The sequence below is a fragment of the Saccostrea cucullata genome, unplaced genomic scaffold (genome assembly GCF_032062105.1).
Source record: "Saccostrea cucullata isolate Sc308-1 unplaced genomic scaffold, CSIRO_AGI_Scuc_v1 ctg14, whole genome shotgun sequence".
Taxonomy (NCBI): domain Eukaryota; kingdom Metazoa; phylum Mollusca; class Bivalvia; order Ostreida; family Ostreidae; genus Saccostrea; species Saccostrea cuccullata.
Window position 1 is genome coordinate 1,238,750 of NW_026941090.1, and position 19,476 is coordinate 1,258,225.

At 32.9% G+C, this 19,476-nt stretch overlaps 1 protein-coding gene across 1 annotated transcript; it reads left to right on the forward strand.

Moving 5' to 3' along the window:
* The first annotated feature begins 16,890 nt into the window (after window positions 1-16,890).
* On the forward strand, window positions 16,891-19,129 carry LOC134257163 (uncharacterized). The gene is made up of 2 exons (XM_062739808.1): window positions 16,891-16,949; window positions 18,740-19,129. The coding sequence occupies exons 1-2, from the start codon at window positions 16,898-16,900 to the stop codon at window positions 18,994-18,996; spliced, it is 309 nt and encodes a 102-aa protein (XP_062595792.1). The 5' UTR covers window positions 16,891-16,897; the 3' UTR covers window positions 18,997-19,129.
* The last annotated feature ends 347 nt before the right edge of the window (window positions 19,130-19,476 follow it).

Sequence of the window (19,476 nt, forward strand, 5' to 3'; positions counted from 1 at the left end):
GTACAAACAAAATGACTTCAATTTGTACAAAATTTGAATGTAACGTCAGCGGATTAATACGTTTCTGACGCAAGTCATTGTGACGTAGGCAACCCATTTTATACAATATAAAAGAATTTTTTTATCCAATCAAATACAATGTTACAACCAGAATTAAATTATTGACAAATGCACATCATGTAATGACAAAAGCACATCACATAATGACAATTAAGCACATCATATACTGATGAAAGCACATCACATAATTATGATTATCCCGCTTCAGACAAATTTGTCGATTACTGATTGGATAAAAGCTAATCACGTGACGCCCTGAAATTTTCCGTATTACGTCTCCGTTTCCATATTACGTCTCCGTCGAGGCGTAATATGAAAATCGGGCACGCGATTCCGTTCGAAGCGTTGTTATTGTAAATAAAAATGGCGGCTAAGAAAGGGTGTTGCTAAAACGCGGAACGGAAAACGGAACGGAAAGCGGAACGGAACGGAAAACGGATTATATTATTTGAGATTAAATCATTTAAAATAAATAAATTTCTCAGAAACGATATATCTTATACATATATTTAATCCCTCCATGATCAATAAAAGTTTAATTAATCATTTTAAGTCTCTTACGAAAAGCGCTGACAAAGTAATGACATAGCTCCAATTTCTTTCAGTATTATTTTCTTACACATACTAACAGACAGAAAGTGTTGGAGATTTCAATGATCATTTCAATAGTATAAAGGTTATGTCTGGAAAACAGTTGGGGGAATATTTGTTATCTTTATAAATCATGATAATTGATAATATTAATGATAATAATCGCTTCTATAATAAGATTACTATTAGAGCACCCCTTTCCCACAAGCCCGGATAACACTTCGATTGTAAAACTGGTTTTTAAAATTTTATACAAGTTAGAATCGCTTGCTATCAATTAAAATCTTGGATAGATGGAGTTGTAAATCTTTACTGTAGTAAAATTAATATATCGTCCATATGTTTAATTAAGTTATTAAAGTGTGTTTTCTTTTTTGGGGGGTGGGGTGAATGACCCAATAAAACGTGTTTTCTTATGTTGCAGCTATTCATATTTGAATTTCTCAATATGCATATCATATGCCACTCATGGATTTCAAGGGGAGAAAGACCCCCGTCCTTTTTGTGACCAATATAATTATTATGTGTGTGACTGAGGGAACCTACTCCGACCCCAAACTGCCCCCTCCCCATTTCAAGATTCCCGGATTCGCCAATGTATGCGGCATAATGTGTATACCAGTATGTCAAAACCAGTTCTTATTTGTCTTTACCGATACTCGTATGTATACATACTACTAGTCTTTTTTCCTTCCGTCTTTTTCAATAAAAGATTTTTTATTTATGAATAAGCATTCTCTGAAAAAAAAAAATGATTTGAACGAAACGTTTGACAGATGGATACTGTAGATCACTAAATTTTCGCGAGGTTGTCATTGACTCTTTGTAAGCGAGACATAATTTTCACGAAAATAGTTGTTATTCCTCTATATAATCGTAAGTAATGCTTTAATTTTCGCGAACGCATTGTCTCGCGTAATTACGCGAAAATAAAAAGTGGTTTACACTTAGTTAGTATGTATTTTATTGACCATCGCATGTACATGTTATGAGAGGAGCATAATTCAGAAATATATCATATTTTATGTTAATTTTTCATTAAATATGACTTTTTCATCATGAATATTGCTATTTATGTCTGATTCATATCGAATCAAGGTTCTTTCCTTGACATTTATTTTCCGTTTTCCGTTCCGTTCCGCTTTCCGTTCCGTTTTCCGTTCCGCGTTTTAGCAACACCCGCTAAGAAACGGTTTACGTAGGTAGTTTAGTTAAATTTCTTGTAACTGTAACGATATTTTATGTTGATTGTTATTGGATTAAAACTAATATTTTCATAATATGCACAAATATTTTTTTTATATTGAAAAAAGGTCTTCAGCGGGATAAATTCGTTACACAGTCAGTTAGTGACCTAATACGGATTCATACAGGGTGTGAAATGGAAATCCGTATTGGGACTCGGCTTCGACTCGCCTAATACGGATTTCCATTTCACACCCTGTATGAATCCGTATTAGGTCACTAACTGACTGTGTAACTAATAATGCACATCATTAATTTAATTTTCTCATGATAAGACTGTCCAGGCGTTCCATAGTGAGGCATATTTATGGAACGCCATCACTGCCTTATAGCATACAACTATGCATTTATTATGTCAATTTATCATTACAAGATGTGAACATATCTTTACGTTATGTCATTTTTTATGATATGATGTGAAAATATCTTACATGTAACATCATGTCAATGCTGCATTACATGAAGTAAATACATTCTTTTATTATGTCAGCACTTCATAACTTGAAGTAAAAAATCCATTTTGTTAAGTGACTATGTGTTTAAATTGTGTTAAACTTTATTACGTGAAATGAATGTTTTTTTTACATCATTTCATTTTTTTAATATGCGAGGTCAAAATTGCATTCATGTCAGTGCTTTATTACGTGGTGTAAAAAGTATATAACATAATGTGAACATATCTTTATATTATATGAACACTTTATTACATTATGTCAAAACTCCATTCCGTGATGTGGATATATTATTAAGTTATGTCAACGTTTTCTTACGTGATTTAAAAACATCTTTATATTGTGTTAACTCTCCATCATGTTGATTCCAAAAATTCATTACCTGAAGTAAAAATACATTTTAATTATCTCAAAGCTGTATATCTGGTATATAATGAATGTTGACGACCGTGTTTTAATTACTGGTAAGAGAAGGGGGGCTCCTCATTGATTAGGACGAATTTCAGGCACATAATATCAGCCCCCCTCTTTTCCCATATACATGTATAAACCATAGAAAATTTAATGTTCATGGAAAGCACAGCCCCGTCCCCACTTTTTCCTTGAAGTATAGTCCACTACGGGTAATGTAGTATACTTGAAAAAAAAAATTAGGACTGTTTTTTTAGTAAATTTTTTTTTTCTGGCTGGCCTCCTCTTTCAAAGAAGATGCTACGTCACTGGAATTAGTAATTTTTTCAACCATTCCAGTGCCAGAATTCTATTACAAAAATCTATATATCAGTCTAAATCAGTTGAATATGCCTTAGCAAGCATGCATGGGCACATATCAGTGGTGGATATGGGAATCTTGAACATGAAAGGGGGCGGTATATGGTTGGAGACCAAGACCAAGTGTGGGGAGCGAAGAAGCTCCTAGGCTTTATAGTTTTATATAAAAAAGCTTCAACTTAATTCAGCTAATTTTATGCAATGTCCTACAAAGTAAAATCAATAAATTTATTAATCTTATGTATATTTTGGTCACTAAAGATGGAAAGACGGGATTCCTGACCCCAACCCACCGTTGCACGTTTGTTATACGGTGTGTTAACACTTTTTAAAATAGAAAGGAAAGATAGAGACTGATACAAAAACATATGACAATGTTCTTAATAAGATAAAAAGTTTAATTATTCTTGCAGCTTCCACCTACACACTCTCAAACAATTTACTTTGTTCTTCGATGCAATTATGGTCGAAGAAGGATGTTGTTACAGGTACAGTCAGAGATGTTGTTTATAAGTCACAGGTACAGTCAGGGATCTTGTTTATAAGTCACAGGTACAGTCAGGGATGTTGTTTATAAGTCACAGGTACACTCAGGGATGTTGTTTATAACACACAGGTACAGTCAGGGATGTTGTTTATAAGTCACAGGTACAGTCAGGGATGTTGTTTATAAGTAACAGGTACAGTCAGAGATGTTGTTTATAAGGCACAGGTACAGTCAGGGATGTAGTATAAAGTGTGTATACTACACAGGTACAGTCAGGGATGTTGTTTATAAGTCACAGGTACAGTAAGGGATGTTATTTATAAGTAACAGGTACAGTCAGGGATGTAGAATAAAGTGTGTATACTACACAGGTACAGTCAGGGATGTTGTTTATAAGACACAGGTACAGTCAGGGATGTTGTTTATAAGACACAGGTACAGTCAGGGATGTTGTTTATAAGACACAGGTACAGTCAGGGATGTTGTTCATAAGTGACAGGTACAGTCAGGGATGTTGTTTATAAGTGACAGGTACAGTCAGGGATGTAGTATAAAGTGTGTATATACTACACAGGTACAGTCAGGGATGTTGTTTATAAGTCACAGGTACAGTCAGGGATGTTGTTTATAAGTAACAGGTACAGTCAGAGATGTTGTTTATAAGGCACAGGTACAGTCAGGGATGTAGTATAAAGTGTGTATACTACACAGGTACAGTCAGGGATGTTGTTTATAAGTCACAGGTACAGTCAGGGATGTTGTTTATAAGTAACAGGTACAGTCAGAGATGTTGTTTATAAGGCACAGGTACAGTCAGGGATGTAGTATAAAGTGTGTATACTACACAGGTACAGTCAGGGATGTTGTTTATAAGTCACAGGTACAGTCACGGATGATGTTTATAAGGCACAGGTACAGTCAGGGATGTAGTATAAAGTGTGTATACTACACAGGTACAGTCACAGATGTAGTATAAAGTGTGTATACTACACAGGTACAGTCAGGGATGTTGTTTATAAGTGACAGGTACAGTCAGGGATGTTGTATAAAGTGTGTATACTACACAGGTACAGTCAGAGATGTTGTTTATAAGACACAGGTACAGTCAGGGATGTTGTTTATAAGTCACAGGTACAGTCAGAGATGTTGTTTATAAGGCACAGGTACAGTCAGGGATGTAGTATAAAGTGTGTATACTACACAGGTACAGTCAGGGATGTTGTTTATAAGTGACAGGTACAGTCAGGGATGTTGTATAAAGTGTGTATACTACACAGGTACAGTCAGAGATGTTGTTTATAAGACACAGGTACAGTCGAGGATGTTGTTTATAAGTCACAGGTACAGTCAGAGATGTTGTTTATAAGGCACAGGTACAGTCAGGGATGTAGTATAAAGTGTGTATACTACACAGGTACAGTCAGGGATGTTGTTTATAAGACACAGGTACAGTCAGGGATGTTGTTTATAAGTCACAGGTACAGTCAGAGATGTTGTTTATAAGGCACAGGTACAGTCAGGGATGTTGTTTATAAGGCACAGGTACAGTCAGAGATGTTGTTTATAAGGCACAGGTACAGTCAGGGATGTTGTTTACTCAGTATAAGTCACAGTTACAGTCAGGGATGTAGAATATAGTGTGTATACTACACAGGTACAGTCATTATAAAGCACCGCATTTCCATTAATATGAACTTTAATAATTTTGCTACCATACCTGTATATTTCAGGTATCTGCAATCATACCGGTAATCGACCTAGCGACCGAGCAAGAGGTCAATGGTAGGTCCATGTATTTTTTAAAGAATTTATTTCTAACTTATCTTTACAACTTTGCAACCTGTGGCCTAGTAAATATCGTGTACTTTGTAAATTTATAACTAAATAATAGTTTTGACAGGAGTTTCATTTCAATTCATTGGAGGCTTTTCCCGGGGTGCATTTGAGATGCTTATTTTAAAAAACATTGAAAACGCATGTATGAGCGTTATTCTACCTGCATATATACAAGATTTAAGTTACACAAGATTCTATCAATCATTTTATATGTTTTAGTTGACACTACTTGCGTGGTTTATGATTCATCATTAGCATTGAGCACGTATAGGATATTCAAATCATGCCCCCAGCCCCCCCCCCCCCTCCCCCCAAATGATATATCTAGTTCATATTGATCTCTGATCACAGATTTAAAACTATAATTTTACATCTGTAAAAAGATCCTTCAGTCAAAACTGCTGACCTCGTTTGTCTCGGTATCTTATAAACATTAATATTTTGACATGCGCGGATCTGGAGCCCCCCCCCCCCCAACCCCTTAGAATTTGCAGAGTAAATGTGACTTTAGAACCACCCCCCTAAAAAACGCAGACCCTCCTCAAAAACACATTATTATCTATTTGAAATTGGTATGACTTGGAAAATCTCCGTATGAAGTTTTAAGAGTCAAAGACTATCAGTGAATTATAAGGACCACATCCCTGGCAGGGTTTTAATAGTGGATGCTGTTAATCAATTTCGGTTGTTGAAAAAAATGTGTTTGCACGGCACATGTCAGTCGCAGTTGCTTTTTAAAAAATCACAGGTACAAGTACAGTCCTAGATATAAAGTGTGGCCTAGATGTTACTTTTTAGAGATATCAGCGATCCATACAATAGATAGGTAAAGTCAAGTTTATACTTAATTTCCTCGATATAAATTATGTTCTTCACTTAGTCATTTATTACTAATCATTTGGCGATCATAGCCTTTCTTAAAGAATATTTAATTCACAGTGGGGAATTCAGCAATTTCGTAGCGGTTCCCCCCGGGGGGGGGGGGGGGGGCAATAAAAGGTAGAAAGGTAAGTGATCTGGGCGCTGCACTGAAGCCCCAATTAGTTCTAGAGCAAGGCCCTGGTGGGGGTCAGGGGGAGGAACCCCATGAAGCTGACAAACTTTACAAATAAGAGGTGTTTTCCTTGATTTTAGGATAAAAGACATATATATATATATATATATATAAGTTTTACATACAAAAAATTCAAACAAAACGGGGGGGGGGGGGCATGTCCGGCGCGCCGGCCCTGGATCCGCCTTTGATTAAAATCAGAAATATACTATATATATACATTACCTATTTTTCATTCAAAATAATTTGTAATTAACTACATATACTCTGCGTTGATGGCGTATCAATCCGGAAATTTTTGCTCTGACTATTAGTGAACAGGTACAGTCGTGGATGTCCGGTACCAGCAGTGCCGAGTACAGTCGCGGATGTAGGCTGACAGACCCCACTCTTTCTATGCGTCAATGAAAGTGGAAGGTGGGTGATGGAAGTATCCGATTTAGGAGATAACCCTTAAACCTAGTGACTAAGTACCGGCACTGTATGGATGGATAAATAAATTCCGGCTTATCTCATTTATTAGTTTTTTTCACAAAAAGGAGGTGAATGATGACATATATTAAAAGGATAGAGCTTTGATAACGAAGCATATTGTGAGATGAACTCAAATATGCGGTAATATATAAAAAATAAAAAAAAAGCGAAAAGTTCTCTTGTTTTCAGAATTTATATTTACATGTGAAAAAAAAGAAAAGGATATTGATATAGTTGGTGTGATGAGATGTTGGCAGGAACCTAGTAAAATGAAAGGAAGAACTTCCTTAAAATGATACTTGTGGGGGACAGTGTCTCATGGGGGGGGGGGGGGGGGCATTGTTTCAACTGACTTTACAGAATACAAAAGATCCATTGCAAACCTAATTATTAATTATATGCCAAACACTATGTTTAAAGTTTTCCATTGTTGGATATTTATGTTTAAATCCAAGATAACTTACCCAAGAGGATGTGATTTGTTTCATAAGTTTTAAAAGAAAAAATCAGAAGGGGGGAAGGGGTTTGACTTCATTCAAAGTATCTGTGGTTTGCAGTTGCCCATGAATTTAGTAAATAATTATACAAAGTAACAAGTTGAAATGAGTAAAATATTATGAATGTCCTGCTTGTTTTAGTTTCATTTCAGAATTTTTCAAGTTTGACCAAATCTTGAAAAAGTAAAAGCCACAAGGTTTTTCAATTATTTGACATAGCATTACAAAATGCATTATATTTTTGCAACATCATAAAGATGCAAATTTAAGATGCCAAAAAATTTAGTTCACATTCACATTTAACTCATTACACAGGTTTTATAAAAGAGTAAATAAGTGTAGTTTTGGGAATATTGTTACGTTAAACGCAGCCATTTTGGTTAAAAATCTGGTATTCCTGTCTCCATGGTAACAAATCTTGCATTCCTGTTTCCATAGTAATAGAGAATGGATAGGGAAAATTTTATTTCATATTAGTTTCAATCTAAAGGGATAGTTTTAGGAAACTTGAAACATGCCTGGTTAGTCTACATGTACTTCAAAATTGTCAGTTTTACGGAAAGGGGGGGGGGGGCATTTTGTGCAGGTGTTCACAGTTCTCCTATCTAAGAACATATTTACATGTATTAATGCTCTTGGAAATGGGATGTGAATATTTTTACATGACACTTCTCCTAGATATGGACTAATTTTACTGTAAATGACATCAAAACAGGTAGAAAGGAACATTTGTTTTCTATATGAACTTAATGAAATGTGCATATGTACCTTGAAATAAGGAAATATTGCAGATTTTGGGTAATTTTTCATCAGCTTTTTAAAAAAAATGTGTAAGTGTCCCATAAATATTTTAATGTGTTTAAACTAACTTATGTACCATCTATACAATGCACTGTTTCCTGAATTTCAAATCAGTGTGCAAAGTATTAAAAAATCGCTTTGAAAAGGGGTCTAAAATGGTAATTTTCTCAATTTGGCAAAATGCCAAAATCCCCAAAGCTAAGCGTTGTTAAGCCATTATGTAGAATTACAGTTATTAAAAAATTATGTTGTTATACTAGAGAGGAATAATGGTAGTTTTGAAACAAAAGCAGATTTTCCCATTCTCTTGTTTCTTTTAAGCTCATTTTTATTCAGAAAAACCTACAAAATCACGTTTTTTGGTCAAATTTTAGGAAGAATTTACAGGGGAAACAATAGGTGCCGTTACCATGGCAACGAGACATTTTTTGAAATAAAAAAATATAAAACCATTAATGATGTGACAATGTGAGTACACACAAAAAAGTTTCATAGAAATTGAAAATGTAGCGTGGCCAAGCATTATTGATATTGTTTGATAATTACAGAGAATTGATATTAAATTGTGAAAGTACTTTTTGAAATGCTGAATTTTGCTTGCGGTCGATTTGATGCTTTGCATCAATTTTACTTGTTTTTAAGTGCTATTTTGATCTCCGAAATGCTGGTACTTAGTAAAAGCCTTTATGTTACCTGTTACCCTGTTAATTAGATTTTTAGGAACTTTTGTAGAATTAAATGCAATACCCAATTCTGCAACACGAAACTTCGGTTTATACGGTCTACTCTGTAAACACAAGTACTGCGCAATACGGGCAACAGATCTAGATAGTTTTGTGTGTAGGTGACAAATCTTTTGATTGTTTTATATGTAAGTCAGATCTTAAGGCAGTCTTCAAATCGATTTTAGAACAGATGTAAAACACAGCAATGGAAATCATTGACCTTTGCTCATTTCACATGCTTCATCATTTTTGACACTTAAGACATGAACTTGTATGATCTACATTATTGAGAAATTTATCAATAAAAAACATAAACATAATAATATAATGACATTCTGATGAAAAACATTTGTAAATCATTTATCAACAAGTCTTTATTCGTTCTTTGTAAGCATCATTTGTTTGTTGGCCTCTCTGAAAAAGTCTTTGTTTTCATTTTGTATTTTATAATGTTATTGCGGATACCCTATATGGAGAGAGTTCACCATAGATTTGTTAATTTTAGTCTTATACAGGTGGTTCAATGTTTACATATTATTCACTGAAATAACATTTATACCTACATCTTGTTAAGTATAAGAAACTTGGTTACGGTAATTTTATCCAAATCCTCAGAAAATTGCACAACAAAAATATTTTATTTTTCCTTCAATTTACAATAAAATTTTGGTATTTATTTTTTTTGAAAATCAAAACAGCTTTATGAATATTACACTAGCCATTAAAGTGAATTAATGAATACGTGAGTATTCTCAATACATGTTTGTTCAATTTTTAAACAGAAGACACTCCTATCCTGAAATAGAATTGCTGATGTCTTCAGAGTACGGTATTTGCATGTAAGAAAGGTAAGTATATGCCTCTTAGTTTACTCTTGCTTGTCCCTGGTTTACTACTAGAAGTAATTCATAAATTAACATGAATCTAGCAAGAAATGCAATACTGAAGAATTTTTTTTTAATACCTGATTTTTTTTTTCATTTCCTTTTTTAACCTTTCTGTACATCCTTACGCGTATAGGACACAACTAGTCATATTCCAAAATACATTTTAGCTACTATTCGACCAATGAAAATGTACTTGAGGAGTTCCCGGACTTAGGATTTTGAAGAAAAACGTTTTTCAACCACCAAATGGCCTACAAGTTGAAAATTAACACTCCGAAACCTAAACACACATCAAATAGAACCATTTCCAGGTTAATTTGGATTTTCAGTGAGGCGTGGCATTCTCGACGTTACATAATATTAGGTTCTGAAATTTACACAGCTTTCCTTCACTATCGAAATATACATGGGATAGAAATTAGGGCAAATGCCACTTGGTGTATCGAATAACCAATAACGTTTTCTCGTTCGGCAAAGAGATGGAGCTTAAGTTGTCTCATCGTTGTCAACAACAATTTTAAGTTCCTGATGTTATTAATATCTTAACCAATGAAAATCCATTCGCCATTTGACAGACGCTAATTCCGTAGCGCCGACAAACCACGCCTTACTGAAAGTCCAAACTAACCTGGAAATGGTTTTAATACTGCCAATCATATTTTCCTTATGAAATACATGGAGATAACGAACAATATTCAATTTCAAAATTCCATTAACCACAAAATAGAAGCAGAGCAACACGGACCTCCAAAACATTTAGAGGTGGGATCAGATGCCAGGGAGGAGTGAGCATTCCCTGCCGACCGATCACAACCGCCATGTACTCCTTGTCATGATTGGGAAATAACGGAAAATCCGTCGACATTTCAGTGTTTAAATAATGGCCTAACAATAAGCATGAAAACGTCATTCAGCCTTTGACTTAATGATGAATTGTATTTGCTGACAAGGTCATTGTATTGACCATAGATTTTGCGAAATAATGACTTTAACGAGACTGCTGATATTCTTGTTTCAGCAAATTGTCTATACTCAGATCATACTCTTACGTATCGAATAAGTTGAGAGATATAAACCCCGTATGTAGGTGATGAGGGTATATTGCTGCACAAGTAAGGGAAGTTCACAATTGAAAAGTCTCATCTCGTTTGTCATAAAGCGTGGTTTTTAGATTACCCTTAATGTCTTTTTCAAGTTAAATATCTAAATATGAAACAGATGTGTCAGACTCCGTGGTATCTTTTATTTCAAGCTCACGGGGATATATCGTATCAACATAAGAATGGAAATAACCATTGTTGATTGACAATACGTCGTCGAGTTGAAGAACACAGCAAGTTTTCTTCTTTTCACGTACAAGATTTTGGACAAATTCTGCTTCATATGAATACAAAAAATAGGTCTGCTAAAAACGGGGTGCAATTGGTACCCATGGGAATTCCAATAGATTGTTGGAAGACCTGGTCTCCAAAAACAACACAAACATTGTCAATCAGAAACTCGAGCAACTTTTTGATGTCAATTTCAGAGTTCTTGTGTGTACAATTAGAATGTTTTTTAACAAAATAATTTTGCAACAGAGCAATGACAAGGTTAGTGAAATTACGAGTTCCATTTTATTGAAAAAGCAACTATCAATGATATCAAAAGCCTGGACTTTAATTTATCGTAGGGAATGGTTGAATATTAAATTGAGAAAAGTCGTAAGTTTATTAGCTGTTGATTTTGGTAAAATCTTGTGATTTCAAATTGTCCAAACCTTCCTTGGATTTTTAAGTATCCACATTTGATTTACATCACTTTGTGAATATATTGTTTCACAGTACTCTTGACGTTTCTCCTTCACTACTGATAATACCGGGTATCTTAGTGAGGAAGAAGGAAAGAGCTTGGTTAAATTGAACATTTACTAGAGCCCGCTAAGTATCTTTGTTTATAAGGATTTTAAGAAGTTTCTAATCCAATATAGATATGGTAGTTCAAATTCATTTTGGTTCTTTGAGATACTAAAGATATTCCAAACTGACGTATGTTTTTGAAGAATTTCTTCCTAAGAAAGGGAGCTATGAGTATAAGGTGGATTACCACTTGTAGAAATAAATCCATGTTCTTTCAAAATACAATTTATATAATGAGCCTTACAAACGAAGACAATGCTGTTACCTGCTAGTACGTAGTGATCATTTAATTTATCTAATTCTTCTGGACTATTGAATACAGAAGGATACATTGTTTTCACATTGTTTCCAAATCTTTCAATACTGCAGCACACATAGTCCAGTAGGTGTTGATATAAAATTCAAAGCATTTAAACAACTTGCTTATAAAAGAGTAATTAGAAACTACTCAAAGGCTGACTATAAATCGCTCAACAAAAATCTTTCAGAAGTGGATTGGAAACACAATGAATATAATTTCCCAAAATCAAAGTCACTGTCACCTTGGACTGACACTTCAGTCTAATGGGGGCTGGTCAGAACATATCGCAACAATTTATGAAAAAGCTTGCCTAAGACTAAACATACTGCGCACACTAAAATATAAATTAAAGAGAGACTCCTTAATCAAAATATACCTATCATTTGTTCGACCAGTTGTAGAATATGGGGATGTGGTATGGGATAATTGCACTGAAGAACAATCTAAATTATTGGAGAGTGTGCAGGTGGAAGCTGCAAGAATAATTACAGGCATTAGGTGTAATACATCAAAAAGTAATTTATACACAATCAGTGTCATACTACAACAGCTTTGTACCATCCACAATATCCTTGTGGAAAAATTTATCAGATGATTGTAAAAACTCCCCTACATTACAAACTTTTAAAAATAAATTAAACTCTACCACTCCTATTCAGAAAAATAAATATAAACTTTACAATTATGGTAATAGAATTGAAAACATAATACACTGCCAGTTAAGGAATAAATGTAGCAACCTTAATGCTGATCTTTTTAAAGATCACTTAAATGAATCACCAATATGTACAAATTGTGGATATCAAAATGAGAACTCACTGCATTTCTTCGTGCATTGTCAACAATATGCCTTACAACGACAATTACTGATTAAATACATGAATGAAAATAACATACCAATTAATATAGAAAACATATTATATGGTGTAGACTCACTAAGTCTGGATAAAAAATTTTCATTTTTTGATCATGTACATACCTTTATAAGAACCTCTAAGAGGTTTTCATTGAAATTTTAGTTTATTATATTCTATGGGAAATATACTATTTTACTATATATAAATTGCTCTGTTAGGGAATTCTTCCTACTCTGGGTCAACAACAATTGCTCAAACATATGTTCTTGTTTTTTTTGTTTTTGTTTTGGTTTGGTTTGTTTTTTTTTTCTTTTTGTTGATTATATTTTATTTATTATATAATTATTATTTTTCCTATCTATTTGTTAAATTATATTTTTTTCTTATCATTTCTCTCTCTCTCTCTCTCTCTCTCTCTCTCTCTCTCTCTCTCTCTCTCTCCCTCTCTCTCTGAATAAATTCCAAATATGTTCCAATGTATAATCTACTCTTCATACATTTTTCAATGTTTACATGTACTTGTAATTGTACCTTGACCTATGGAGAGAACGATCATAGGCATTTATGCCTGCTGTTCAATCCATTTCTTTATATGAATAAAATATATTTTAAACTAAATCTTTCAATACGTGATTGTAACATGGATCTGATATATTTTATCCATTCTGACAAAAGGTCAACGTTTTCTTTTTCATGTCTGGCCCATCGCCTGGCATATTCTTCTACAGAATCCTTAAAATAAAACTTATGAAAAACGTCACTCAGCATTTGACTCAATAAAGAGTTCCATGTACTAACAGGGTCATTGTATCGACCATAATAATTGCGAAATGATGACTTTCATTGATAGTGTTGATATCCTATTGATGTTAACTATTGTTAATTGAAAATATATCGTCGATATATTGAAATGTCGAGTTGAAAGCCACAGCAAGTGTTTTCGTCTTCTCATGTAGAGGTGTTTGAATAAATTCTGCTTCATATGAATACTAAAACAGGTCTGCTATAAACGGAAGGGGGGATTGGTACCCGTGAGAATTCAAACATACTGTTTGAAGAACTACATAGAAATCAATTGGAAACTCACTCATCTTTTTAACATCACCTTCAGAGAACTTGTGTGGACAATTAGAATGTTTTTCAACAAAATATTTTTGCAAAAGACCAATGACCTTTACATAGGTAATATTGCAATGTATACTCGACAGATGTTTTAAGTGTCATATGTTGAGCTAGTGTATGTTGAACATTCCTTGAACATATGGATTGTCCACCATATGTTTAACTTATGATTTTACAATATGTTTAACATAAATTGTTTAAATATTTATTGAATAATACGTTCAATACGTTCAATATAGGTTTTGTCAAAGCTCAATCCAATTGCGGACAAAACTGGGGCATTTTGCACTTAACATGTTCGGACCATATTTATGTTAATGAGCAAACTCTCATTATAAGTAACAGCCCTCCTTCAGACTGCGGAATAATGAGTTGATTCTAACGTCGCGGGTTTGAATCCAGTTGCGCTCCTTGGGCTGAGACCTTGTAGAATTGAGATTCCGTATCGCAGTAGATGCTGCCACAAAAAAGTATCCCTCGCTGCTTAATATTTCTGTGTGAATATGGGTCAGAATTTGTAGCCCTCCACCTTCAAGTGGTGGCTTCTCCTTATGAGTGAAAAATTTTTGAGAGGAATATTAAACAAAAAGCAAGCAAGCAAACAAACAAACATTCTTTAGTGGAACTATCTAAAATATTTAAAAGGCCTTGAGTATCTGTAAATCGGATTGGATCCAACATATAGTGAAAATATGGTGAAGTAAATGTAATTGATTATTTTTACTTAGAGAAATTAGACATCTATTCAAGTTGAATGCTGTATATCTGTAGATAAAAGACGAGTGTTTAAAACAACAAAAACAACAAAGAACAACACCCCCAATACACATCAGGATCCTATATATATGTCCAAAAGGAGGAACATGTATAAGATATTTTGAATTAAAAAAGACGTCTTGCTGATTGAGTTTCCGTAATATTTCTAAAATTCTCGTTCCATGTGTTGATTTTAAGACTTGGAAACTTAAACACACTGGCAATAAAATAAACCAAGAAATTTTATGTAGATCACGAGCATAGAACAAAGAATTCAAGTCATTGGCCTACTTATTTGAAATTGAAATTTAACACAAGGATCATGGGTTACAATGTGCAGTAGGTGGTTTTTCGTTCTTATCAGTGGAATTTTCATGTCATCTGAGTAAATGTATACCTTGAAGCAAAAGTGCAAAACGACTGCTTTAATTACAACTTTTATTGCTCTAGGAGAAAAATAATCAAGCTTTTCTATTGATATTTTCGTCTTAATTGTCCTGTCAAATTGCAGTTGTTCTCGAATGAAGACAAATTGAAAGCAATGCACCTGAGATAGAGGTTTTTTTTGTACATTAATACAAAAGCATCAACAGTTATTATGTATTTCTTTTCTTTTTCATTTGTCCTCTTGCTATAAGTACTGTAAAAACTATAGTATAGTAAAAACTATCCTTTGAAGACATTGCACATTGCTTTGTCGCAAAATAGCATATTTTTCACATCATATTGCGAAAGCACATTAATCATTGAGTTCACAAAAAGACAGCAATTTGCATAAGACACTGCTTTTAACACACTTTGGTTATCATAGTTTTCTAAGGTTCATTCTACCTATTCCCACTTTTTGAAAATCAGGTAGGAAAAGTTAACATTTTATGTGGGAATAGGTGGAATTTTTATGTAAATAAATAATTGATAACTATATAAACATATTAATGTTGTATAAACAGTGATTAATGAACAACTGAAAGGAAATTTGGCTTTTTTAAATTCTAAACCAGGCTTTTTACTAAAATTCGAAAGAATATTCGAAATTTTTAAATGAATTAATGATAAATCGTTTTTCCCGTTTATTTTTTTATTATATTTTCTAAAATTCAACGATTTTAATGCGTTTTTTTCATAAATCTTAATTCTCATTTTACGTTTTTAAATTATAGATATAAAGAGGATCATTATAACTCTTTATTTTAAAATACTTGGTAATTAAATATAGGGGGTGTGCATTTGAATGTTTCAACATTGTTTAAAGGTACATGGACACAGCTTCAGCTAAAATTTTCATTTTTCTTTTCCATATTTTTAATGTTTCGTAATATTTCACTAAGGTATTTCTAATAATCATCCAAAATTTGAATTCCATTTGTCTAGATACAAGACAAATCTTTGTTATGTAAACAGGGCACTTATATATGCAAAGGTTAAATACTAGTATACTTAGACATGTTCGCTCAAAGCAGATTTTTTAATAAAGAAGTTTCAAATTCTAAATACGATTAGACAGATCGATCCTAGAGATTTGGTGTATCTTGTTTTGTTACAAATATTTTTTTTTATATGTAGACAAAAACAAGACACGAGCCTTGTTTACATAATGAAGAATTTTAAGCTCTGAATCTCCTTCGTAAATCAACAACTGATGTTCAAATTTTTGCTGATCAGTAGAATTGTCTTAGTTAGGAATTGTAAACATTAATATTGGTTACAAAAAAAGTCACTTGAAACTGCGTCCATGTCGCTTGAAAAGTAGATGTAATATCTTAAAAAGAAGAATGATTTTTGTCCGTGTACTACTGAATGTACTCAATATAAATTAGACATAGATCTATTTTCATAAGTATAGAATAGCAAGGTTTTCACAAATACTTCATTTTCCAAAAGTGTGGGGTGGAAATGGCGCCAGTGTACGTATTTTGCTGTCTCGCGGTGTATGTTATCTGCTATTTATTCTTTAACACCAGAGCTTAATACAAACTTTACTCATTTTGCACATCATAGGTGTGTCAATCCAATTGTACGATATTTAGATACTTATATATAAACCGCCAGTGAAGATCTCCAATCGTTTATTGTGCCTATTGCAATGACGGTGAAAAACTTTGAAAGATTACTTTATTTCAGTATCCTGCTTGTTGGTAAGTTGTTTTACATTATAATAAGTATACATAAGTATAGATTCAAAACTGTAAAGTTTGAAATCGAATTATTTCTTTAATGAGGTACCATGTGTCAGGAAGGGATGTTATTACCGGGATTTTTTTTTTTCCAAGAAGGCCTAGAATTTTGTACCGCAATAATTTTCGTATAGAACTAGAATAGAAAGCAAGTTTTATTTAGTTAAAAAGGGAATTTAAAAAACATGTTGACCGTCACTTTTTTAACTGTTATTGAGCATAGATGTCTGGGTTGGAGAGCCTTGACAAACTTTTAAATTCTCAACTCCAAACTATTGTTAAAATTTGTATTTAAAAAAATATATTTATACATGTACATAGAAAATAGAATTTTACGTTATATAAGATAAGACTTATTGTACTTTGCTATGAATCTTACCTTTAATGTGTTTATTCTCTTTATGTTTTTTTTTTTATTCAATTGGAACCGGGGTAAACAAAATCAAAAATGTTCCATTCCTCTTTTGCCTTATTTCAGAGACTTTTGGGAAAAAATACCTCCATCTTAAATTCTTGTTGTAAATTTTTTAAATAAAAATCCGTAAGTTTTCCTGGATTTATAACCTTTCTTCCTTAAGAAAAAAAATACGAATATATTTTTAAAAATGTTTTTATGTTAGTTTTTCCTTTAAAATGGGGGGGGGGGGGGGTCTTTCTTATGGAATGCCCCTATATGGCCTTCTAGGATTCTTTTGGAACCATCACACTTTAATATTTTTCTCTATATCAAAATTATTATGTAATTTTTATGTATTATTATGAATATTTAAAGAAAAGTGTCATACAAATCTCAAAGGTCATACAGAATTTCCAAATATTGATGTTGTGAACTTTTTATAGATTCTATATGCATCATATTTTTCATAACAAAAAAATAACATATAGACTGTTACGTGTGACTGACTTATACTTTTAATCCCTTTGTTTTTTGCCATAAAATCGTGATAACACCTCATGTAGAGGATGAATATCGTTTTGCTTTAATCTGTCCATATTTTGAAGAGCTTCGTAAAAAAGTATATGAAGAAAAAATACTGGCAGAAGCCATCTGTTTTTAAATTTATACAATTATTAGATTTCACAATGCTTTCTCTCATATAGTAATTCACCATGAAGTCATTAATAATTTTTTTACATAGTATTTTTTATATATGTAATCTATAAAAACCTCCATACAATGCCATTATGTAAATATTTTGTATTACATGATATTGAAATGCGATTACATTAATTTTTTTTTGGCATAGTATTTTTTATATATGTAATCTATAAAAACCTCCATACAATGCCATTATGTAAATATTTTGTATTACATGATATTGAAATGCGATTACATGTATACGTCTTAAGCAGTAAATTAATACTAATTCAATAATTAATGTCTTGTTTATTTTTTAAAGCTTTGCTGCTGTATAAAAAAATTAATACTAATTCAATAATTAATGTCTTGTTTATTTTTTAAAGCTTTGCTGCTGTATATGTCTTAAGCAGTAAATTAATACTAATTCAATAATTAATGTCTTGTTTATTTTTTAAGCTTTGCTGCTGTATATGTCTTATATATTAATACTAATTCAATAATTAATGTCTTGTTTATTTTTTAAGCTTTGCTGCTGTATATGTCTTAAGCAGTAAATTAATACTAATTCAATAATTAATGTCTTGTTTATTTTTTAAGCTTTGCTGCTGTATATGTCTTAAGCAGTAAATTAATACTAATTCAATAATTAATGTCTTGTTTATTTTTTAAGCTTTGCTGCTGTTCCAGGGAGACATGACTGCTGGGTGTCAGTGCCCTGATACATCCTGTATGCAGCTCGCCCATACAGCTCGCCGATGTGAGTGCTGTGTGTTTACATTCCTCGGGAAAAGATCCCCAAAGCCTGCTGTCAACGCTTATTCCAAGAAGGAGTCCATTTCTTCGTATTCGTCATTTGCAGACCAGAACATTGCCAATATTGACTACTGGTTCCGACTTTCAGGGCTTTCAGACATGACAGAGACTTAGTTTTGTCATGAGGTTACAGTTTATTGTTCGCCTAAAATACGAGACTCATTAGAATGCACAATGTATACAAGTAAAAAAAAGTATTATATGAAATATCAATAAAAACATATTTACCGTTGCTGTGGTTATTATGATGTTATTTTTCAATTGTGTAATCAGAATACCGGTATGTATGTACGTAAACCAAAAAAAAATCTTAACATCGGAAAAAAATACATAATACGACAGTTTACAAAATGATATGTGCGATAAGAAAAAAAAAATAGACAATTAAGAAGTAAGTAACTGAGGAGATATCAACCTTTTCTGGCGATTGAATAAAGATCATTACAGCAACAATATAATACTGGGTAGTATAGATCCAAACCCTAACACCAGACCCCGACACGGGGGCCAAGAATTTTACAATTTTCATCAAGGTCCCTTAATTGCCAATACCATGCATTGAATTCTCATTTCTAAATATCTGTCAGCAGAAAG

What these genes read in the sequence shown, in the direction of transcription:
- LOC134257163 (XM_062739808.1), top strand. Translation starts at nt 16,898, where the DNA reads ATGACGGTGAAAAACTTTGAAAGATTACTTTATTTCAGTATCCTGCTT. An exon ending in TTTCAGTATCCTGCTTGTTG is followed by an intron (nt 16,950 to 18,739) that starts GTAAGTTGTTTT and finishes TTATTTTTTAAG; the next exon opens with CTTTGCTGCTGTTCCAGGGA.